Source organism: Phocoena sinus, chromosome 13 (genome assembly GCF_008692025.1).
Source record: "Phocoena sinus isolate mPhoSin1 chromosome 13, mPhoSin1.pri, whole genome shotgun sequence".
NCBI classification, from domain to species: domain Eukaryota; kingdom Metazoa; phylum Chordata; class Mammalia; order Artiodactyla; family Phocoenidae; genus Phocoena; species Phocoena sinus.
In genome coordinates this window covers 20,685,866-20,710,627 of record NC_045775.1, presented here as the reverse complement: position 1 = coordinate 20,710,627, position 24,762 = coordinate 20,685,866, and the positions used below count along the sequence as shown (strand labels likewise).

Below are 24,762 nucleotides of genomic sequence, written 5' to 3'. Positions count from 1 at the left end.
TTCTCAATCTCAGTGGCAACAAAGGTGATTGGATATTGGGATTTTAAATGGTTTTGTCTGAAAGTCATTTAATATAGAACTGAAATGTCAACAAGACTGGTATTGAGTAGAGTAGATGTTAAGTGGAAACGAACTTGAAATGAGTGATGGGGTGAGTAATCCCCACTGATAACTTGGAAGGGGTGACAGAGGTCCCCTGGCTCTGCCCTAATGAATAGAAAAGGACCACTGGAATTATCCCTGTCACTGTTTGTACAAATCCTCCTAAAAAGTGGCTGTCCAAAAATGCTTAAGGACATTCTGTTTTCTTAATAAGTTGTCCTTTCCACTGTTCTGTGCCATTGATTTGATTTTTTTTTTCAGCAAGCCTTTTTTTTTTAATATCTAGAGGTAAAATTTAGCTCATCCTGTCTGACAATATTCACCACATTTAAATCCCCGGGGCCTGAGGCAATTAGGTTTTACTGCTTTCCAGAACAGAGCCCTGATGTATAAATTTTGCAATGGCTGATTTCACAGTATTTTACATCTTTTCCAACAAGGCTATAGGAAATACACAAGCAGGGGAAGGTTTGAGCTCCAGTGGCTTCATGCATATTTGAACCCTGTAATACCATCTTGGACTGTCCCTCCCTCCCTCCCCTCCGGCTGGGTTGCTCAGTTTCACTCCGGGAAACGCTTGAACACAGCCATATCCAGGCTCATTACCGTTTTCCAGGATGAAAGGGCCTTTGATTATGCAGGCTTTCCTTGGGGAAGCCCCAGTGCACAGACATGCTCACCTGAGTCTCAATTTGTATCGCATGCTGCCTGTGGGGAAAATTAGAAGAGGCTCAGGCACCATCCCTCACGCTTTCCTCTCCTCCCCTGGCTGCCTCGGGATTTGTCGTTGAGATTTTTCTTTTTAGTTTTTTGTTTTGTTTTGTTTTGTTTTGTCCCTGGCTAGTGCTAAAGAATCTTTCTTTCCCATCTGTCTACTCCACATCTGTTTTCTGTGTCTCTAGCTTTCGCTTTATAGCTTCTTCCTCATTATCTTGGTTGCAACCCCTCCCCATGTGCCCCCATCCTCCAAATACACACACACACACACACACACACACACACACACACACACACACACACTCACACACACCCTTCCCCAGACCATCCACCTGACTCTGGCATCAAACCCCTGGCCGCCTCCTTGTCAGCTTCATACTGAACTAGGACTTGCTTCTAAATTCTAAAACCCAGGCAAGCCCTGGATATCCCTGCACCAACCCTCTTATTATACAGGTGAGGCCACCAAGGCCAGAGGAGTGAAGTGGTTCCCAGGGGGATGGAGCCCCATCACCAAGGAGCATCAGAGGGGACTCACTCCAATGCCTCCCTGGCCAGGCGCTGGTCCTGACAGATCTCCCGGTGTTTCCAGGGGGAGAAGAGCACATCGTACTCCCCCACCCCTCTCCTGGGTCCCCAGCCTGCCCTCCGGTGACAACCCAAACTAACCCTCAGAATGAGACTGAGTTCAACCTGGAGGTAGCCCTTCAGTGAATGGTCCATTGGTTTAGGCTGGTGGGGATTTTTAAAAGCATTCTTTTTTCAATTACAAAAGTGAAGCACAGTCATTGAAAAATGTCAAACTCAAGTGTATACAATAAAAAAATCAAAGCATGCTGCTTTCAATATCTTCTCACTCGCCCTGTCCACTGATAACCACTCTTCTAAATGGTTTGAGACCTTTGTCCATTCACATATAAAATAATTGAATTGGGAGCTATTAAATAAACAGCTTACTGTCCAGGGAGTTCTGACTATAATTTCCTCTTTTCCCCACCAGGGCAATCCTTCTACTCCCGGGTCCTGGAGAACTGTGAGGATGTGGCTGACTTCTCAGAGGTAGGATGCCCTTGGGGTAGCACAAGCCCAGAGGGGAACCAGCAACTCCCCGCCTGCTGGGGGTGTGCTGCTCCCACACCCTGGGGGGAAGCCTGCCCAGAGCTCCTTGCTTCCTGGGAGGAGGCAGTGGTGGGAGCTGGGGAGGAGCCTTCCTGTCCCCTCCACCCAGGACCCCTCTCAGGGACCTCTGTAGAGGATAGCCCCGTGCAGAGCGTCTGGCACAGAGAAGGGCCAGCTGGGCCCATCCAACACGCCTGGAGGGGCTTCCCTGTTCCCTGGGCACATGGAGGGCCAGGCTAACCCACCTTCCAACAAATACAGTCACACACGGACCTCACCCCTTCCTCTCCAAGAGATAGTGGGCTACCTCTTCCACTGTGGCTCCGCAGGAAGCTTTTCTGTTCTTTCGAACCTCAGGCTCAGAGGGTTGAGAAAATCATTTGCCTCCGTTTATGGCACGTTGTCTCATTGGTCCCTAAAAGGTCCCCTCTTGTTTTTCAGTGTGTAGGTAGGGATAGATGGATGCACGCATTCTCTTTTATCTCCATATTCTTTCCCTCCATATACAACCATTCTAATGTGTTTAACCTGTGTATCTTTTGATTTCCCGTGTGTTCTTACAAAATTGGTATTGTTATCTCGTAAGCATATAATTTATGTTTACCTGCATGGTGTCATGTTAAATATTTCCTTTTGTTTCAGTGAGCACCATTTTTAAATTCCATCCATTGCTATGCTAATCTGTTGTTTCTACAGTACTCCATGGGACACATCCAACACACATTAGGTTGACCAACCATCCTGGGACTTGCCTGAGATTTAGGGGGTTCCTGGGACACAGATTTTCAGGGCTAAAAGCAGAAAAGTCATGGTCAACCCAGGGTGAGTTAATCACCCTACTCATCTCGCCTGTGTACTCACGCCCCATGAGGAACTCCTAGCTTGCCTCCAACTCCCCACCCCCAGAGATGCTATGGATATTCTCATGCATATGCCCCTTGGGCTTGTGTAAGTATTTCTCTGGGATATACACCAGGGCCAGGAATTGCTAGCTCATAGGCTATACATACACTTAATTTGACCCAGGACTGTCATGGTTGACACTAGCAGTGCCTGTTTTCCACATCCTCACGTACCCCTGGTGTTATACAGCTCTCTGATTCTCATCAGGCTAACAATAATACCTCACTGTTGTTTTAAAGATACATTTAAAGGTTCCTCTTCTTTAAATTACCTGTCCATATTCTTGGCCCTTTTTTCCTATTGTTATAGCTGTCTTTTCTTATTGATTTGCAAGAGCTCTTTGTATGTTCTAGATACCCACTCCTTGTTGGTTTAAGATATTGAAATATCCTCTCCCAGTCTACCATCTATCTATTAACTTTGTCCCTGGTGCCCCTCATTGACTAGAAATTCTTAATCCTGGCGTGTTTCCAAGTTTTGTTGAAGAAGTCTATATACTCTTCTTGGTTACAAATATATTTTCCTACATTTTCTGATTTTATAGTTGTATCTTTTATCTTGTATGTGATTTTTGATAGGGGTCCAGTTTTATTTTTCTCTATAAAGGGAACCATTTTTCCTAACATCAGCTTGCAAAGCAAGCAATCATCTCTTCCATTTATTGTATGTTAAAGTCTATGTGAGTCTTCTATTCTATTCCTTTAGTCTATCTGTCTGTTCTTGAACTTTACCACACTGTGTTAATTAATATGGCTTTTTAAAATGTCTTAATATCTGATGAGGCAAGTTCTTCACTCTTTTTTTTTTGAAGTTGGCCTATTTGTGGATCTTTCTTCTCCCAGATAAATTTTAAAGTAAGTTTATTAAGTCCTTCCAAAAACCAAATAAATTTTGATTGAATTTTATTGAATTTAAAAATTAACTTAGGGGCTTCCCTGGTGGCACAGTGGTTGAGCGTCCACCTGCTGATGCAGGGGACACAGGTTCGTGCCCTGGTCCGGGAAGATCCCACATGCCACGGAGTGGCTGGGCCCGTGAGTCATGGCCACTGAGCCTGTGCGTCCGGAGCCTGTGCTCCGCAACGGGAGAGGCCACAACAGTGAGAGGCCCACGTACCGCAAAAAAAAAAAAAAAAATTAACTTAGGAAGATGTCATTTTCTTCATAATATTAAATCATCTATTCCATCCTTTACTAGGATTTTAAAGTTTTCTACATAGAAGTCTTATGTATTCTTGATTATTTCCTAGATGCTTTATGGTTTTGTTACTATCATGAATGGTATCTTATTACATTTTTTAGTTGATTATTGCTGGCATAGAGAAATGCTTTCCCTTCCTTTTTAAGTCCCTCTTTTATCTGGCAAACTTGCTGAACTTGATATTGATCCTCTTATTCATTTTAATAGTTTATCTATTGATTCTATGTTTTTATGTATATGATAATATTATCTACAAAAAGAAATGTTTTATCTCTTCCTTTCCAATCCTATCTCCTTACTTCATTATCTTTCCATAGGGTATTGGCTGTGATCTCTAGTTCTATGTTAAACAGCAATGGTTTTGGTGGGTGTCCTTTCTGCATTCTCCATATTAAAGAGAATAAATGCATCTAAAGTTTTGTCATCAAAAATAATTGCTGGAATAGGATTTTACTATGTAACTGTGTTTACTAGTTTACTAAGAGTTTTTATTATAAAAGGTTGTTGAACTCTATCAAAAACTTTTTCTGCACCAATTGAGACAATTATAACATATTCCTTTAGTGTATTTCATAGCGTATTATTTTTAATACACAGATTCAATTGGCAAATAATTTTAAGATTTTTGCCGCTATGTTCATAAAATTTTCATAATTCAATAATACATAAAATTTTCTGGAATTATATGCATAAGATAGAAATTTACCTTGACATTTTGGAAGAATCAAATGTAAAAACATGTAAGTCTGGGCAGTTTGGGGAGGGGAGTTCTTTGACTCCCTTTTCACTTTCTGTATGTCTTCTTGAACCAATTTTGGATTTTTACATTTTTCTAGGCATTTTTACATTTCATCTGGGTTTTCAAATTTATTAGTGCACATTTGATCATACTGTTTTAAGATTGTTTTAAAATCTTTTCTGTGCCTAAAGTTATTTCCCCCTTTTTATTCCATATTTCATTTATTTATTTATTTATTTATTTATTTCATATTTCATTTATTTGTATCTTCTCTCTGTTTTTCTTGGTCAGTCTTGTTAAAGATTTGTTTATCTTATTAGTCTTTGTAAAGAACCAGCTTTTGGCTTCATTAATCTCCCCTGTTGCGGCTCTCCATTTCATTGATTTCCGCCCTTTTCTTAATTATTTCCATTCTGTCTATTTATTTTATTCTACTTTATGGTTCTTTTCCTAACTTCTTGAGTGCTAAGCCTATTATTATTTATTTATTTATTTATTTATTTTGCGATACGCGGGCCTCTCACTGTTGTGGCCTCTCCCGTTGTGGAGCACAGGCTCCGGACGCGCAGGCTCAGCGGCCATGGCTCGCGGGCCCAGCCGCTCTGCGTAAGCGTATTATTTTTAACTTTTCTTGTTTCTTAATAAATGTATTTGAAGCTGTAAATTTTGCTCTATATGCAGTTTTAACTGTATCCTATAAATATTTATATATAATGTTTTCACTATTATTCAGGTTTAAACTTTTCTTACATTCCTTTATGATTTTCTTTTAAACCCAAGAGTTATACAATAATGTTATTAAGTTTCCAAATAAATACATGTATGAAATTATAGCTCCTTATTTTATTCATTTCTAGTTTTATTGCATTATGATCAAAGAACAAAGTCTGTATGGTACTGATCCTTTGGAATTTACTGATACTTCTCTTATGACACAATTCATGGTCATAAATGCTCCCTCTGCTTAAAAGGAATTTGTTTACTGTGGGGTTCTATCTGTAGCTCTATATAAGCTTGATATTGCGTAAGGTCAAGCTTATTATTTATTTTATTTCATTCTTCAAATGTTCTGTTTATTTTTCTCTGCTTGATCTATCAGTTTCAATAATGACTGTAATAAAATCTACTGCTACAATTGTTGATTTATATATTTCTCCCTGCCCTTCTGTCAGTTGTTGCTGGATGTGTTTTGAAACTGTTGCTAGTTGCCTTTATGTTCATTACAGCTATATCATCTTGCTTATTTTTCCCTCAACGGCACTTGATATCCTTCTTTGTCTCTTATGTTGTTGTTTTTTTTTTTTTTTTTTTTTTTTTTATGCGTTACGCGGGCCTCTCACTGCTGTGGCCTCTGCCGTTGCGGAGGACAGGCTCCGGACGCGCAGGCTCAGCGGCCATGGCTCACGGGCCCAGCCGCTCCGCGGCATGTGGGATCCTCCCAGACCGGGGCACGAACCCGTGTCCCCTGCATCGGCAGGCGGACTCCCAACCACTGCGCCACCAGGGAAGCCCTCTTATGTTGTTTTTTGCATCAGTTTCCATTTTGTCAGATATTAAGATTGCTATCGCAGCCAATTTTAGTTCGTTTGCCTGGTATATCTGTTTCGATCCTTTTAATTTCTTGGTATATCTTTTTTCGTGTTCTTATCTTCAATAATTCCGTTTTTAAAATCAAGTGTGTCTTCTTAGGGCATGGATTATTAGGTCTTGTTTTCTTACCCAATGTGAGAGTCTCTCTGTTTTCATTGATTAGTTTTACCCATTTACCTCTACTGTAATTGCTATTATTATAAGGCTTATTTCTACCACCATCTTATTTTATATTTTCCATTTACTGTACTTTCTGCTTCTTTCTCTTTTTTTTTTTTTCCTATTTTCCAGCTTTCAGTTGGATAGATTGAGTTTCTTTTGTTAGTTGAAAAGCTATGTATTCTGTTTTTGTTTTCAAGGTAGGTAGTCAGCCTTCCATACTTATGTTTATGTTCTCCTGTTGAGAGCTCAAATAAATATAATTTCTCCTAACGTGACAAGTACTTTAATACTCTCTTGTGCCTCTTTGATTTCCCCACCTCAGCCCACATCCTCATGCTGATATTAACTAGATTAGAATTTTAATTCTAGGTTCTTATGAAGGTGTGTTCCCTTTTTCCTTTATTTGTCCTAGCCTTCTTTGTTCTTTTTAAAGGCAACAATAGTCTTTTCCAAGATACTTAATCACCTTTATTTCTCATATCTCTTGAAGCATCTCTTGGAATTGTTTTTCTTCTTATTTGAGTACCTCCTCCAAAAGTATTTTTCACTTGAATTTTTATGTAGCAATCCTTCTAAAGCTCTGTAAATCTGAGAATGTGTTTCTTATTTCTTCAAGTTTGAATGAGAGTTTCATCAGTTATAAAATTCTAAGCTCGAAGTTCTTTCCTTCACAGCTTCAAATATAAGTCCTTTATCTTTGATATTCTTAAATTTTATTATAATGTGTCTAATTGTGGGTTTCCTGATCTTTCCTTTTTTGCACTATTTTGTGAGCTCTTTCAAATCTAAGGCCTTTCATCTTTCATTTATTATAAAAAATTCTATCACCATTATTTTTAATTTTTTTTCGGTACGCAGGCCTCTCATTGTTGTGGCCTCTCCCGTTGCGGAGCACAGGCTCCGGACGCGCAGGCTCAGCAGCCATGGCTCATGGGCCCAGCCGCTCCGCGGCATGTGGGATCTTCCCAGACCGGGGCACAAACCCATGTCCCCTGCATCGGCAGGCGGACTCTCAACCACTGCGCCGCCAGGGAAGCCCCACCATTATTTTTTTCAAACATTCAGTTTTTATATTGTTCTTGCCTCTGCAACTCCTATGATCAGATGTCAGTACTACTTCTAGCTGCCATTTCTTAGCTTTTCTGGTTTTTGTTGATTAATCCTTTGCTGCTGTCTTCTGAGGGAGCTCTTCAAATTGATCTTCCAGTTTACTAATTTGTTCTTTTTTCTTATGATTCCTTGAACTTGTTTTATATTTTGCTGACACAGAGTTTTATGGTCCATTCGTTCTAATGATCCTGTTCCAGTTGGTGTATACAGTTCAGTCTGTTGTCTTTTTTTTATAGGAGAGATACTCTCCCAGTCTCTTTACTTTGCCCTGTTTGAGCTCCCCTGGTATCAGCTACTCTGTCTGGTAATGAGTACTGAGCAACCATCAAAGGCTGCTGTGTCAGCCTCTAGGGGCTGAAGGGTGGGCATGAGTACCAGGGGGGCCCAGTCACCACAGAAACAGAGTCAGGGTCTCATCTCTAAGCCTTAAAGGCGAGACATGGTTGACAGAAAGCAGTCGAGAATTTTAACAAGCTAGCTCTGGGGGTTCAATGAGAGAAAGTATGAGGCAGCTGTTTTATCAGCATCTATTTTTATTAAACCTCATCCCAGTAGGGTTTTTGTCACAGTTTTATCAGTAAAGGAGCAGGCAACCATTGCCCCAAGGTAGTGCCAGGGAGTGATGAGAGCAGAACTTGCAAAGATTTCCTCCAACCTGTTCTCCCACTGCTGCTTCCATTCACCCCTCCCCCACAAGCTGAGCAGCCTCCATACTCCCCAGCTCATGTCAGTTCACACAGCCTTTGGTCCCCCTGGGTTTCTCATACCTGCTTGCATGTTTGTTTGTTACTTCCTAGAATCCATATTCCCCTCTTGCTTCTGTAGTTCCTACGGGGTTGACTTTGGGGTGGGAGGCAGCAGAGTCCTAAGTCACCATCTTGGCACAAAGCCGCAGCTCTGCTTGACCCCAGAAGAGCTTATCCCAACTTTCCTGGGCCTTGCCCCTCATGTCTGGCTCTGTCTGGGCTGGAAAGGGCCTCATGACCGCCTGTTCCCTTTGAGGCTAGCATTTAGCTGACCAGCCTCCAGCGGCCACTGAGAACTGCTGTCTTCTCATTCTGGGCCCATCCCACACGGTACAGCTGTGTCCGTAGGACCAGAGCTGTAGGCACAGGGGAGCAAGGCCTCAACCTTCTCACCTGGGCTCAGGCCACCACTGACCATCACAGCCCCCAACCTGTACCCTCCCCGGTGAGAGTTCTGTTCTTGCCTTCTCCGCCTCCTGGCTGTATGACTTTCAGCCTCAGTTTCTAAGCCTCAGCTACCACACTTGTCAAATGGGGCAGGCGATGGGTATGAAGTCTCTTTGTAAAACCATGAACAAAATGAGAGATTGTCGTGACGATGGAACCATTGCCGGTACTAAGCCTGGTGTCTCAGCCTCAGATGAGCCCCACCGCACAACCTGCTTGTTCTTTCCCCTCCGCACCACCTCCTCAGTCAGGGCCCCGAGCTGGAGGGCCTGCCTGGGTGACAATGCAGGCCGCCTGGCTCAATCGCTCAGCCCTGCCTCCCTGGGCGGCTGCCCCCAGTCAGCCAGGCGCAGCATCGACTCCCTGCTTCTCACCAAGTATCCCAGGGGACACGTCCACCCAGACCTCCAGCCCGTCAGCAACCTGATGCCCCTTATAAGGGCACTGTCACTCTTTTCCATTAACTGCACCCTGGGACACCTGAGCCATGGGTATACATGACATTCCAGGTTAATCACCGTGTCCTTCCTCTTCCCAGGGCCTCCCAGCACGGGGCAGGGGGAGAGTCAGTCCTGCCGCCCCGAGCACGGGACCACGTTCTGAGCACCTGATGTGTGCCAGGCCCAGGTAGAGATGCCCCAGAGGGAGAGGCAGGTGCAACAATACACAAGGATCCCTGCAGGAACCTGGGCACAGGGAGCCTCCGGGTCAGTGCAGAGAGACCAGGAAGGGGTGGAAGCCAGGGAGTTATGGGCAAAAGCACATGCCAGGATCGGAGAGCAGCCGTGAGGCGGGGAGAAGTAGCTCCCACCTGGGGAAATTTATACGCACACGGGCACTTGGTGGAACGCGGCAAGGATGCTAAGTGACCTGCAGTGCTCAGGCCCTCCCACGGGACACGGACTTGCCCGTCACTTGCCCTCTGGGCAGCCCCGTGGGAAGATAATGGCAGCAGATTCCCACAGTAGCACCTTGCTGTGTCCTGAGCAAGGCCTCCTCCATCCAGTCTCCACAGCAACTACAGCGATGAAACTCAGGCTCAGAGACTACGTGTCCTTCCCAAGGTGACAGCTGTAAGTGGCAAAGCCAGGGTTCTTAGATACTAAGCCCCCTCTGGATGCAGCAGTAGAAAGCTGCTTGGCCTGACCCCCACCATTCCTGCAAGGCCTTGCCGGGGTCTCTCCACACCCCTGTCTCCATTTCTCCTTCTAAGCAGCAGCTTGCAGCCTGGCTGCCACTGGTCAGCAGGGTACACCCCACAAAGCAGTGGAGGCAACCGTCCCACCTCCTGCTCAGGAAGGGCCCGGGGAACTCTCCAAAGACAGCCTGGAACTGCACCCGTACTTATACCTGTCTCCCCAGCCTCGGGTGGACAAGTCCTAAACTTTCCCGGCTGGCTCCTGAAAGAACCAGCCTGTCAGTGTTTCCAGAATAAGCTTGGAAAAGAAATCTCAGCTGCCCCTTACAAAACCTCCAGAGGTCTCCTAGCTTCCCAGCAAGTCTCTTTTCTCACCCTTACTGTGCCCAGGGCCTTTGGGAACCAGCTCAGTGAGGTACAAAGCACATTGGCCTGGGAGTCATGAGACCTGGGCTACAGTCCCCACTGAGCTGTTAATGAGCTCTGCGCCCTTGGGTTGGCCACTCAACCTCTCCAGGCCTCAGATTCCCCTTCTGAAAAATGGGGTCAGACTCCTTGCTCTGTCTGCCTCACAGAAATGTTGCATGGGTGAAAATGAAATAAAAGACAAGAAAACAAACATCTCTCCCTCCTCTACTCAGACAAGGATGGGAGGGGCCGCTGCAGGCACAGCGGAGGAACCTGAGGCGGTGGGGGGTGGACATGGCAGAAAGACAGCACTCTGCACAACAATGGTGGAAACAGAGCCTGGACTTGGTATCTCCTTTCCCAGAGGCTGGAACCTGAGATCCTGCATTTAACCTACAACTATGGAGAAGCTAAAGAGAGAGAGAGACAGAGACGAGAGAGACAGCCTTCGTGCCAGGCCAGCAGCCAGCCGAGGCCCCTGGTGGTGGGGTGGGGGCATGGCCACACCCAGCCTACTCCAAGCCAGCTTGGTTTGGCCTTAACCAGGCTCTTGTGGACCAGACCTCCCAGCAGAGGCCGGAATAACAATAGTAATTGTAGGAATAAGGGCAGCTGCGAGGTACTGAGTGCTTGGTACACGGCAGGACGGGCTGAGAGCTTACGCAAGCCTCATAACTCACTGCAACGCACTGGGTGGGCAACACCCCAGGCAATGAGTAGCGCATCAGGGTTTGAACCCTAGTCTAATTCCAGAGCCTATGGCCACTTGCAAAGTGGACAAGGCTCAGTCCTGCCCTCGAGGGGCTCAGTCTAGTGGGGAGATGGACCCAGAACAGGAAAGATGGACTATGGGCCTTCTGAGCCCAGAGGAGGGAGAGGTCATCAGCCTGGGCGGTAGAGGGTCAGAGCTCATCTTCCCACTTCACTTGTACCTGGAAGACATGGGCTGTGAGCAACGTGGGTCAGGAACATACCTGTGTGGTTCTTGAATGGCCTGGCACCCAGCACAGGGCTCAGGGGAACATTGCTGAGTGAAAGAATGAACAAAGGAAAAAACCCAGTTTGAGTCTTGGGTCTCTAACTTCCCAAGACAGTCTCTTTCCATTGCACCCTAAAGCTTTGCAACACATCCTAAAATTTTCCCCCCCAAATTTAGAGGGCTGTCTCTTTAAGGACATTGCCTTGCTGATTTAGGATGGTTTCAAACCCAGCTGATGAAGCCCAGGATAACCCAGGTCATTCTCCAGCCTGCATCAGGGAAACCTTTCCGTGGAGTCTTAGATAGCTGGGGCTGATAGGATGCAGAACTCCGCCACCCTGGCCAGCACCTGCCAGGTCACGGGAAAGCCTAGAGCTGGTGAACTGGGTCACAGCTCCACACTCCCGGTGCTCCTGAGACCCACTTCGGACAGAGGTCCTCTTCCCTCCCTCTGCCCCTAATGCTTGCCACCTTACTCTGTCAATGTTCCTCTCCCGGGCTGCAATTTCAGGTCTGTGCCTGTCTTCAGTACTACCCAGAGAGTAGCTCCTGAGACACACCCCTGCCTCCCCACGCAGAGCCCGGCACACAGGAAGTGCCCAGCAAACATAGGAGGTGCTCAGCAAACGTGTGCTCCTGCGTGGGGCTTGCTGGCTCATGACAACTTGAGTAGCTATCTTTGGCTCAGCTACTGCCTGAGTCCCCTGGCATGTTTGGAGGCCGACACGGGGTGGGATCCTAGACGATGTGCGGGCTCCCTTGGCCCGATCGCTAGGCCACTGATTTCAGGGCATCTCCAGAGGCAGAAGACACGATCCTCAGCTGCTGTGGCTGCAGGGAGAGAATCATTCTGGTGCTGCCTCAGGCCGGAGAGAGGCTCTCTGTCCCCAGGAGCCCCCTGCAATCCCTGCAGTGTCCATCCCCAAGGATGCCAGACCTTGCCCCGGCTCCTGGAAATAACAGCAACGCAGTAGAATTCACTGTAATAAAGCGCCATGTCGATCAGGCTCTTACCAGCACCGGGCTCTGCGCTAGTGCTTCACCAGCCTCGCGATAACCCCAAGAAGCGGTACTGTGACGTCACCCTCGCTTTGCAGAGGAGGAGGAGCTTGTGGAGAGGGCAGTTAGCTCGGCCTCACCCCCAGGCCAGCAAGGAGCAGCACTGCAGGCGAGGCAACCATCTGAGGCCGATTTGCCGAGTGCCTACCATGCGGCAGGCCCCGTGCTGGGTGCAGGGTGACCCAAGTAAACGAGACAAGACTGGGCCTGTCGGCTCTGCTCAGGCTCTGAACTGCTGAGTGGGACAGGCAAGCTATCCCAGGAGTTCGGGGGACAGCGGGAAGGGAGGGGGCTGGTATGTGGAGAGGCAAGGGCCGGGCAGGGAGCCAGCTCTGCCCCTGATGACAGGCCTCCCTGACATGCGGCTGACTCCTAGAGAGAGGCACAGCCAGCACGGGGGACTGTCACAGTCATCCAGGGCTGCGTAACAAACCACCCCAAAGCTCACTGACAAATTAGCAACATTTTCGTGTTTATCATGCTTCTGTGGGTTGGCTGGGCTCGACTGAGGCTTCTTCTTGGAAATGCTAAATGTGCTCCCTCAGCTGAAAACTTTCTGAAAGGGCGCCCCTGGGTGGGCTTCCTCTGGAGTCTCATCCCCAGTCAGGGACCCCCAGGTGCCCCTCCCAGCCCTTGATGACTCCCCTCCTCTCTGCTCAGCAAACTGGTCCACGACGGTGGCCTTCTTAGCCTGTCAGCCCCGGTGACCCAGTAAACTGCACCCCGACCACCGGGCAAGTCAGGGCCTGGCGATGGGCAAGAAGAGACCACAAGCCACTTCCCTCTCTGGGCCCCTTTTCCTCCAAAGGACTTCATGTTTCCCGGTTCCTTTGTGTTCACCTAATTGTGTCACTCTTCAACACCACCCTCCTCTAACTGTGCCATTTCCACAGCTCCTTTTTCTCCTACTCCTTCCCTCCTTCAAGTGCCAAAATCCCATGCACACACCCTCATGTGCCTCAAACACCCCCTTCCCCTTGGTTCTAAGAAAACCAAAATCTTGGTGCCCCCCCAGACCCGCCTCCCTCTGCATGGTGGCTAATGAGTTCGCCCTTCGCACACTAGTTTATTTCCCTTCAGCCCGATGACGGCAACTTCATTAAGGAAACCATACCCTTGCTGAGCTGGAGATCTCCAGATGGCAGGAACAGAGCAGCTTAATGGGGCCTGTGGGCGGCCAGGCTGCCTCCCAGGCTCCCCTCCCCGCCTTCTTCCTTCTGTGTCTGAGGCCTCCAAAGTCCCCCCCCACCATGCCCCTCTCAAAGCCCTCTCCCTCCCCACCCCAGGCCCCCCTCCCTCCTCTGCTTCTTCCTCCCTCACCTGCCCGCTCCAGCTGACCGTGGAGGTGTCATGTCAGGGTCCTCCCTGGCCCTTGGCCAGCCCCAGAGAGAGGGGACATGAAGGCCATGACAGGCCCTGCCCACACTCGGCCGTGATCTGCCAGGCTGGCTCGGTGCTCCCCCAGCCCCCAAGTCCTCCCTGGAGAATGAAGAACTGCTCTGAAGCAGCACGCTTGCCGGGTGGGCCCTCAGAAGCCTGCCCAGCACCTGCTGGGCCACTAAAAACAGTGTCCTGTTACTTCCCCGAACCCTGGTTCCTCTGTCTCTAGAACGGAGACCACGTTACCAGCCTCTTGGGTGGTTGTAAAGACTAAAGGAATTAATGCATCTAAAGCATTCAGACCCACATAATGGAAAGTTCAGACCCACAAATGGCAGCTAGTATCACTATTACTATTGTTACTATGTATGACTGGCCTCTTGTGCGTGCTGAATTTGGTGACAGAAATGAAACAAAAGGTCATTGCCTCCCTCCTGCTCTGTCAAATCCCCCTTGTTGAACGTCTCTCAGCGGCATCTTGAGCAGGCCCCAGAGCTTTCCGGTTATTTTCAGTTATTCAAAGTCAGGTCCAGCAGGGTTTATTGCTCCACCCCGGCACCCAGTTTCCATCTGGTCTTCCAATTCCTGTGAAACATTGGGCTGATGTGAGGGGCTATCTTACCAGGCGTCCCCCTCCCTCTCCCCACACCCCTCCCTGTCATTTCCACCCAAGGCCACAGCTGTTCCTCTCTCCCCAGACCTTCCGGTGGCAGGTGGCCAGCAGCATCGACAGCAATGAGATGCTCGAGATTCAGATCTTCAACTACAGCAAAGTCTTCAGCAACAAGTAAGTGAGGGGCGGGGTGTGAGGGGCGGGGCACGAGAGGCGGGGCTCCGAGGGGCGGGGCTCCTGCCCTGCTCCTTGGGCTGCCCCCTCCTTTGAGTTTAAAAGGGGACCCGCACTGGGGCCTGGATTGACCTTCAAAGACCCGCCCCCACCCACCCCCCAAACCCCCGCTCCCTCCTGTCCTCAGAGTCTCCCAGCCCTCCCAGTCCTTGTTGGCCAAGTTCACTCTCTCTGTCCCCAGTCCTGGCACAGCTTCCTGTTCCCTTCCTCAAGTTTTCCCCCTTTACACCATGCTGGGCAACAGTTACCCATCAGAGAAGGTGATAATACCTTCCAACAGACCACCTATCTGTAGCCTTGAGAGTGAACTTGTCACACCTGTGGAGGACTGGAAGCTCCGAGGCAGTTTGGTTCAGTGGTTTAGGAGTCAGGAAAGCCTGCTCTCAGATCCCAGCTCAGTCATCTACTGTGTGACCCTGGGCAGGTTGCATGACCTCTCTGAGTTCAATGTTTGCATGTGTAAAGAGGATAAGTACTTACCTCAAAGGGAAGCTGTGAGAATTAAATGAGACAGATGTTCATTCATTCATTCAATCCCCATGTTTACTAAGTGCCTACTGTGATGGCAAGGTGCCCACCTTCATGGAGCTTACATTCTGCAATGGAGCCCATCTACCTCCTTTTGCTGAACCACTACCGGGGGTTCAGCAAAAGTAGTTCCCATCCTTCTCTCTGGGCGACAAGCAAAATTAGAATCATTTGAACCGTCTGTAATGGTGGCTAAATGTAGTACATGTAAGTTCCTGTCTTGGATTCGAAAGCCAGTTTTCTTATACAAGCTAGAGGGGGTCATGGCCGAACCATGACACATCTGAAATGGTGCGGGGGTTTTATTCACTGAGAGCTCAGTATGACTCAACAGTGGGAGAAGACCTCAAATGAATGAAAAGCTGACCTAACCCTAGGCCATGTTAGTAGGAGAGCCAGCAGAGCAGGAGAGGTGAGGGGCAAGGGTTCCACTGTCCCCACGCTGCTTGGACAGAGCACGAGTAGGCACTGCCTTGTGGTTGCCAGGGGGAAGGGTCTTTAAATCTTGCCTCATGACAAGGGGATGAGAGCCTAGAGGAGAAAATCACAGAAGACATGTTCATCCATCCATCCATCCTTGGTCCATCCTTTCAGTCACTCATCAAACATTCACTGAGAAACACTCTGTACCAGGCAGACACTGTGCTAGTCATTGGAGATACTAAGATGAGGGGTTAGGGCACCATGTCTGCCCCCTAAGAAGGTTTTCTGCCATGTGAAAGAGGAAAGATGTGTGCCTAGAAGCAGGATCAGGGCAGGGCTGCATTGCTGGTGGACAGCAGACAGATGAAAGATGGCCAGAGCTCTCCAACCAATGAGCTGTCACGGGGAGAGGGTTAGCAGGGAGTGGACCATGATGCCGTAGAGGGGATTTCTGAGTCAGGAAGGGCCAAACCACGTGACCTCCAAGGATTCTGTGGCTTTTATCGGGAGCCGGAGAGATCTCAACTGGGTATGGGATGTGGGCATTCCAGGCCCACCAGCAGAGAGGCCTATCGGGGCATCCCATCATTCAGGCAGCTGCCTCTGGCACCCACAAGAAAGATTGGTGAGACACCCCACCAGGGGCCCCCAAGATGAAGCAGGACCTTCTTCCCTGGGATGAGAGACGGGGTAACCTGTGAGAACAGGAGAAACAGGCACATACACAGCAAGGTGGATGTGGAGGAAGAAGCAGAATCGGAAGCTGAGGGCTGGGAGGAGCTCCAGGCATCCCAACAGGACCCACGGTAGACAGCAGAGCACCAGGGAGCCTCGGAGCTCAGCCAGGGCAACCCTCGCTGTGCAGATGGGGAAAGTGAGCCTCGGAGAGGTTGCTGAGGCCACAGGGGTAGACGGCCGTAGGGGGGTGGCTAGGATGCTGGTCTCCTTCCTCCCCTTCCTAATCCTCAAACTCCCAGAAACCAGGGTATGTGAACAGTGATGGTGGAAACCCAGGATGTGGAAGAGATTGCTAAACCATTTAAATGAAAGCTGCTGGACCAATCCCTAAAATGCTTGAAAACATCAAAACTCTTGCTATAAACAAATCAGAAGTATCTGGTAAATTGTTTAGGGAATCAACTACTGTAACAGTGAGTATGCTGGAATATAAGGCTTCGATGAGTCGTTCTAAAACACCAGCAAGAGGGAGACAGAAGTGGGGAGTCCCTACTCTGATTCTCCTTTCTCTCTCCCGGCCCTCCATGCCCCCACCCAGGAAAAGGCAGGAAACCCCACAAGGGGAGGCCTGGACCTGGTGGAAGTGGGTCCTGCTGTTTCCTTGGAAGCCTGGAGAAGGTCCAGGGCACTGTTGGCTGCAGAGCTGGGGTGGGGAGGACTGGTGGTCTCGTGTACAGCGCAGGGCCCACCTGACACAGGCCAGCTCGGGGGGTGGGAAAGGGAGGGCAGGTGCTTGGAGTCAGGTGGGCCTCAGTCTCCCACCCTGGAGTCTGGGCTCTATTTCCCAGAGCCAAAGAAAAGGGCCACCTAGTGCTTGCCCTCTGTCACCACCGTGGCCCAGCTCAGTGACCAGGCTCCTTCTGATGGGGCAGCTGAGCCTCTGGGGAGCCTCTGGTGGTTGCACCAGGCACGGCAACCAGTAAAGCCTCACCCGCTGCTCGGAACAGTGGCCGGCACCCAGCAGGCCCCCCTTACTTTGTGGAATGAGTGAATGAGTAAATGTCAGGAGGAGAGAGCGTACAGGGTAGGAGCATCTGGGCACAGGAATTCGAGTGGCCCTTCTTCTCTGAAGAGCTCAGGGCTCTCCAGGAACCCAGTCACATGACTGGTACATTTGGGGAAACTGAGGTAAAGGAGGCTGGCGTGAGATTTAGAACCTGTGGGCCTGATCCCACCACCACCCACCACAGAGAAAGGGACTTATTCTAGAAGCAGAGGGCAGCATAGAAGCTGACCCCTCACCCAGGCCAGGAGACTCCAGGTCTGCTCCGCCCACCTTGAATGAGGTCCTTTTACAAGAGCCTTGGGCTTCCCTGTGAGGACGTGGTGTTGGGTCCAGAGGATCTTGTGCCACCCCCCTCTGCCTGTCCAGAACCCTGGAGGGGGGCTGGTCTGACCCAGGCACCAGTCTCCTGGGGCTCCTGAATAATTCAGGAGCCAGGAGAGCAGTGGAGGCCTGGTGAGGCCTCAGGCACTTGACACCAGCTCCCAGGGGAAAGCAATGAATTATTGACAGACCCTGGTGCCTGGTTGCAACTGTGGTCAGTCTGTGGGCCCCCCTCGCTGCTGGCTAACTACCCGAGAATCCTGCCCCTGCTCGGCCTTCCCAGCCGCTCCGTGGGGGCCAGCCCAGCCTCCAGAATCGGGGGTTGCCATCCGGAGGGCCCGTCTCCCAGGCAGCTCCTCCACGCTGACCCACTGAGCTTCCAGCCAGGCTGGACAAAGGGCAGCTGGGATCGGGGCAGGAGGTGGTCTCCGGGGTCACCAGGCAGGCCAGACCCAAGGCTTTCCTTCCTGCACCAGCTCCTTCCCCAGAGAACATCTATGGAAGGGAGTTGAGGGGCAACGCTCTGTTGGAAGCAGCATACGGGCACTTGTTTTGAAGTTGTGTTCTCATAGCAAGCACCCTGTGTTCTCATAGCAAGCACCCTGTAACATACCTGGATGGTACGTTACAGATGTGCAAAAAGGGTGAAGTTTTATAAAAAATGGTTTTCTTTATTTTTTTAAAGTTTTTATTGGAGTGCAATTGATTTACAATGTTGTGTTAGTTTCAGGTGTACAGCAAAGTGAGTCAGTTTTATATATATACATATAGCCACTCTTTTTTTTTTTCTTAGATTCTTTTCCCGTATAGGCCACTACAGAGTACTGAGTAGTTCCCTGTGCCATACAGTAGGTTCTTATTCATTATATACTTTATACATAATAGTGTGTATATGTCAGTCTCAATCTGCCAATTTATCCCTCCCCCCACCTTATCCCCTGGTAAGCATGTTTGTTTTCTACATCCATGACTCTACTTCTCTTTTGTAAATAAGTTCATTTGTACCCTTTTTTTTTTAGATTCCACACGTAAGCAATATCATGGGATATCTGTCCTTCTGTGTCTGACTTACTTCACTCAGTATGACAATCTCTAGGTCCATCCATGTTGCTGCAAATGGCATTATTTTGTCCTTTTGATGGCTGAGTAATATTCCACTGTATAGATGCACCACATCTTTTTTATCCACTCCTCTGGTGGTGGATGCTTTTCTTTATCCTTAACATAAGACTGAGATCACATCTGTTGTCCATTTCAAAGACCACTATTTTTTATTTTTGTTTGGGGGAAGCAGCAGGTAACTATTAAGAGTTAAAGCCCCACAAGCCACCCTCTGTGGGTATGGTGAATTCAGTCCTCTGCCCTTGCTAGCTCCCAGGATCCCAGCCCCATCTTCTGGGCCGCAGGCTTGCTCTGGCTCTGTGAGGCTGCACATCTGCCCCCAGAGGCCACCCTGTGCAGGAGACCAGTGTGCATGGGCCCTCCAGACGGCAAACACCGCCCCACCCCATGCCCCACTGTGACATGTGACATCTGAGTGTGGCGGTATTAGAGGACTTTCACTTGAGTGTACTCACCACCACCCAGTATCACCTCCTTTGGGGAGGTGGGAAAAAAAGCAAGGCTCAGAGAGGTTGGAGAACCAGCCCAAGTCACACAGCTGCCAGGTGGTAGAAACCCTCTTAGACGCTGCTGGGCAAACCCCCCTCTGTCTGACTCCAGAGCCCAGGCTCTTTCTGCTGTCTACATTGCCTCCCATTAGGGATGGCATTTAGTCTATGTGTGAACAGGGCTTGGACCAGGGCATGAGGAGAGGGGAATTTGCCAGAAGGCGGAGCTCAGCTTACTGTGTGATTGAAGCAGAGGTGGATGGGTGAGCAGTGAGAGCAGCCGGGGTGTAGTGAGGTCCCCGTCACCGGGCGTCTAGCAGGATCTGGGAGTGTGTGTCAGGGAGGAGGTTTAAGGGACTTCTCCTTTTTTTTTTTTTTTTTATTTAACATCTTTATTGCAGTATAATTGCTTTACAATGGTGTGTTAGTTTCTGCTTTATAACAAAGTGAATCAGCTATACTAAGGGACTTCTCCTTGACGGAATGCTGGACAAGCTTTCCTCTTAGGTCCCTCGCAAGTCTAAAGGTCTGAGAACTTGTTTAAGCCTGGAAGGTGCCAGAGCCTTCTCTGAGCACTTGTGGGGGAATAGCTCCATCCTGCCCCCTGGGGGTGTCTTGTCACACTGCAGCATCTCTACTGATCCCTGGGTATCTTCTAGGGAAAGTTGTGCCTGCGTACCCAGTGCTCAGCAGGTGCTCAACAGGCCCTAGTGGAGCTAAAAGGGCCTGAAGTTCCAGTCAGCAAGGGGCAGTGGTAGAACAGGGATTCTCAAAGTGTGCTCCCCAAGCACCATCGTAAGCATCACCTGGACACTTGTCAGAAATAGCCATTCTGGGGCCCCACCTCGCCTGCTGAGTCAGAGCCCCTGGGGCGGGGCCGGCTCCCAAGAGCAGATGGTACACATCTCTCCCAACTCGGTGCTCAGTGGCTTCACATTGGAAGCTTGAAACTGGCCTTGGTGGAGGTATTTACACCATGGAAATGAGCAAAAGCTGCAGGTCAGGACTGCCCTTCCCCTCCCCCAGCCAGTTGTTAACAGTTACCAGCACAGTGGTGGGGGGGGGGGTCCCAGTCGTCTGTGATTTAGCAGGTCCTCCCAATGATTCTGTTCATGCTGAAGTTTAGAACCACAGATTTAGACCCTAAAGAGATGAGGCTGCAAAAAACCCAGTATATACGTTCATGCCTAGAGTCTACTGTTAGAAGGGCTACACAGAAGCTAAGAGCCCACCACCCTCATTTTATAAAGACAAAGTTGAGACCCAGGGGCAGCGGCTCTAGGTCTCCTGACCCCAGCCCGGCACTTCAGCCCAAGCTGGGGAGAGGGCAGGATGCAGCGGGGGAGGCAGCTTCCAAGGGGCTTGTCTGAGAAGAGCCTGGAAGCCAAGGTAGGCTTTAGAGTGGAGGGATGGTATGAACAGTTTCACCCATAGGGAGGATGGGGCGAGCTGACAGATGGAGCTCTGAACCCCGGAGAGAAGCATTCATTCACTGTGGCTGCTCCCAGCACTTTCTCCCCTCACACAGACGGAAGGCTTTTTTAAAACAGTGTCTCCCTCCATGGCCCTCAGGAGGATGCAGACATCAGACATGTCCGGTAAAGTCAGAATCCACCGATACCTCACCTCATCCGGAGTGGCCATTAACTTAACTGCGTCCCTTCCTGCTTTCTATAAGCCAAGGGCAGCACCAGATGATCCCAAGGTCCCCTCCTGTCTCACACCCTGTGAATGCCCCCCTCTGCTTTTGTCCCTTCAACCAGAAGTGGTGTGTATGTTTTAATCTACCCCATGTGGAATCACCGTGTGAGAACATCTCTCTGAGTACCCTGTTCTCTCCTAGAGCAATAACCTTCAAACCATGGGATGAAGTGGCAGGTCAACTCAGTCAGCATTTATGGGGCCCCCACTGTTGTTCATTAATTCAGCCAGTAGATTTTGAGATCTCCTGTGAGCCAGCAATATCAAATAGAGTCTGGAAATAGGAAACATCTGCTTCCCTGGAAAGGCTCACACTATAACATCACCCCCTTGATAGCGACCAGACAGCTCCTGGAGTGCTGGCTATGTACTAGGCGCTCTGCTAAGAACTTGGCACAGAGGATCTCTGTTAGTCCTCTAAACAGCAACTCTGTGAAGCAGGGGTCATTAGCTCATCTTAGGAGAAATCTGGGACTGAGAGCCCAGGTCAGCTACCCAGGAAGCAGGTAACCCTCTAGTAAGTGTCCGAGCTGGGCTTCCGATCCCGTCTCTCCAACTCCAGGTCTGTGCTCATCGCAACGCTGCCCTGCTGATCCCCTCCAGGCAGCTGGGTGGATGGGGATCCCACAGTCAGATGGGTTCTTGCCCCAAGGAGCTTGCAGAATGCAGGTGTGTGTGGGCATCACTATTGACTCAACAGAGGACGAATGAGCCAGTGGTGCCGGTGAGGGGTAGAGACCTTGGTAGTGATTAGGGAGGTGGAAGGGGGAAGAACTCTCTGTGTGTCCAGGAGCCTCTGGTCCTTCCCCACAGCCTCCATGCTGGGCACCTGGAAGCTGCTCCGCAGGGGCTCGGCAACCCCAATCGCCTGTACCCAAGGGGCACGAGGCTCTGCCAGCACACACTGACCCGTCTGTGGACATCCCCCCAGGTACTCGCTGCCCTCAAGCTCTCCCAGGGGAATGGCCGTCATACGTACACCCACACACGGTTGTTGGGGGTCACAGACCCTCCTGGACGTGCCGCCCTGGCCAGCCCCAGCTCCTGGGCCACCTTCTCCAACCCCAGCCTGGAGCCTGAGCCAGCCCTCTCGTCCCCTTGCCAGCTAGTCACAGCCTCTCGGGATGTCAGCCTTGCTCCTCGTTCTGGCCTCTTCATGTGAAACCATGAAGACCGCGCCCCCTCTGCCGTTCACAGGCTGATCGGGACCTTCCGCATGGTGCTGCAGGAGGTGGTGGAGGAGAAGCAGGTGGAGGTGACCGACATGCTGATTGACGACAACAATGCGATCATCCAGGTGAGGACGCCCAGAGAGTCCCTGGACCTGCCTATTACGGGTCACCTGGGGGCCTGCTGGCCTCCCTGCCCCTGCACATAGCGTGGCCTGGGGAGCACTCCTTATGGGCAGGGAGGTGAGGTGGGAGGAGGAGACTCAGGTCAGACTCTGCCGGAGCCCCTCAGCCTGGCAGCCATGGCCAGAGCCCTTGGGGCGTGACAGGGCCCCAAGGTGGACACTGCAGTCCTTCCTGCCGTGAGAGTACAAGAGAAGGCGACGGGGGGGATGCCCTCCCTTCTCTCCCCAGGGGCCCTTCCATCTGGACCCAGCTCAGGAATCACTAAAGACGTGTCTCTCGTCATCTGAAAGCCAGTCTGAGCCCTGCTGGCCACTCCTGGGCATGACCTTCGCTCTGCATGCCTGCCTTGGCGTCTCAGACTAGCCTTTCTGTGAGGGCAGGGACCTTCTTTCTATTTCATCTGTCACATCCCATCCCAGCACTTCCAACAGGAACACACGTGTGCTAATGACGCACAGTCTGTAGGCACTTAATACATGTTCAAGCAAAGGAAGGAAATAAACCATTCTGGACGCCCAGACCCCAGGCCCTGCTCTGGCGCGTCTGCCCCCATGAGCTCATTGATGCCCACCACTGGGCAGCTGAGCCTCGTGGTAAGGAACACAGCCCTTGGGTAGAAACATTCAGTAAGCCACTCACTTACTGTGGGCTGGCTGCATACCATCTGCAAAGTGAGCAAAGTTACAGTATCGACTTCACAGGACTGCTCTGAGGATTAAACAGGAATGCACAGAAAGTGCTCGGAACAGTTAAGCATATAGTAAGTGCTCAATAAATATATAAAGTAAGATCAGTAGCTATTATTTCCTGGCCTCGGTTTATCCATATGTAAAATGGGGCTGTACCATGGCTCTCCAACCCTGGTCTCGCATATGACCCTATGTGGTAGCCAGCAGAATAGCTTCAGAAGCAGGACTGCAGCCACAGAGAGCCAGGATGGAAGGAACCCTCTCTGAGGAGTGCCAAGGGTGGGGGAGAAACTCCCACCGTGCCTTGGTGGCTCAAGACACTTATTCCCTGGGGAAATCGAAGCCTGGGCATTCAGAGGACCACATGCCTAGTGTAGGCTGCCTGTGGGGGTTGCTGGAGCCAGCCAGCTCCTGACCTGGAGGAAGGGAAAGCATGTCTAGAAGATTTCCTAGCACCCACATGGGCTGAGGAAGGAACTAGGCTGACTCTTCCCTGTGCACTGGGGAGAAGCTAGAGCTAAGAGGAGGCTTCTTGCTCTGTGGCCCAAGGGCACAGAGAAAACCCCATGGTGACCTCGAGCTCCCATCCTCTCCAGATTAGGAGGGTGGGTGTCAGGTGAGCAGGAAGAAGTGCTGACCTCACGCCTTTGAGGGTGTCCAGGGCCTGGGCTCCTCTCCTGAAGGACGTTCTCAGCTCATGTCATCAAATCCCCAGAGAGCATCAGGAGCGAGGGGAAGTCAGCTGATTTCAGACAGACCAGCCCTGGTCCCCGCAGGCAGCCCTCCACCATGGGGACACTGGAGGATGCTCTTGATTATGTGTCCAGTGGACTCGGCCCACCCCCAGCCCAGGCTCAGCTGCCCGGCATGGGCCCCCCACCTCGGGCACCCGGGAGGAGGAGAGCCACATGCAGCAGGATCTGGAGCCACAGCCCATTCAGTTGTCAGTCTTTCTGAGCCTCTGTTTTTCTCATCTGCAAAACGGGAAAGTAGGGGGAGGATAGTACCCAGCTTGCCTTAAGGGCGTGAGAGCACCTTGTAAAAATCACAGAGCAGCGGAGGACACGGGATTGTGATTGTTATTGCCGTCCCAGCCGCTCACCACCCATCTCTCCCTCCAGACCAGCCTGTGCGTGGAGGTCCGGTATCAGGCCACAGATGGCATGGTGGGCTCCTGGGATGATGAGGACTTCCTGGGGGATGAGCCCCTTCACGAGGAAGAGAAGGACAGCCAGGAGACAGATGGGCTGCTCCCTGCTTCCCGCCCCAGTTCTCGGCCACCGGGCGAGAAGAGCTTCCGGAGGTAACAGGCTGGGCCCTCTGCCCCCAAAGACACAGGGAGGAGGCCTGGGGCCTGCTCCCCTGGAAGGCCCCTCTAGGCCTGGGCTCAGAGTACAGACATGAGTTGCTGGAGAGACATACAAGAGGAGGGAAAGTGTTTCTGCAGCATCCCCTGCACCCCGACTCCAGAACTCACTGGGGAGGCAGCAGGGTATCTGCGATCAGGCTGAGGGGCCAGGCCTGCCCGCTACCCTGAGGGAGGCAAAGTTCTGGGAGGGTGGACTCTAACATGGGTGGAAGAGGCTAGACCTCCTGCCTCCTCAAAGAATGCGAAAAGCAGACAGGAGAAGGCCCTGATCTCTCTGGCCCAAGACCCAGCAGTGCCAGACCAGCCCCAGGCAGCCTGGCCTCTGCCCTGGCCCGGTGAAGGCCCAAGAGAGGGAGGCTTCTTGCTGCCGGAGTGA

The 24,762-nt window shown here is 50.4% G+C and overlaps 1 protein-coding gene across 2 annotated transcripts in view; it reads left to right on the top strand.

The window, feature by feature from the left end:
• The window catches only part of OTOF (otoferlin), a 91,863-nt gene that overhangs the window by 15,071 nt on the left and 52,030 nt on the right, over positions 1–24,762 (top strand). For both annotated transcript variants that reach the window (XM_032652674.1, XM_032652675.1), the window contains exons 2-5: positions 1,820–1,878; positions 14,498–14,586; positions 22,171–22,270; positions 24,139–24,320. In XM_032652674.1, the coding sequence (XP_032508565.1) occupies positions 1,820–1,878; positions 14,498–14,586; positions 22,171–22,270; positions 24,139–24,320 (430 nt within the window). The remainder of the gene's footprint in view (positions 1–1,819; positions 1,879–14,497; positions 14,587–22,170; positions 22,271–24,138; positions 24,321–24,762) is intronic.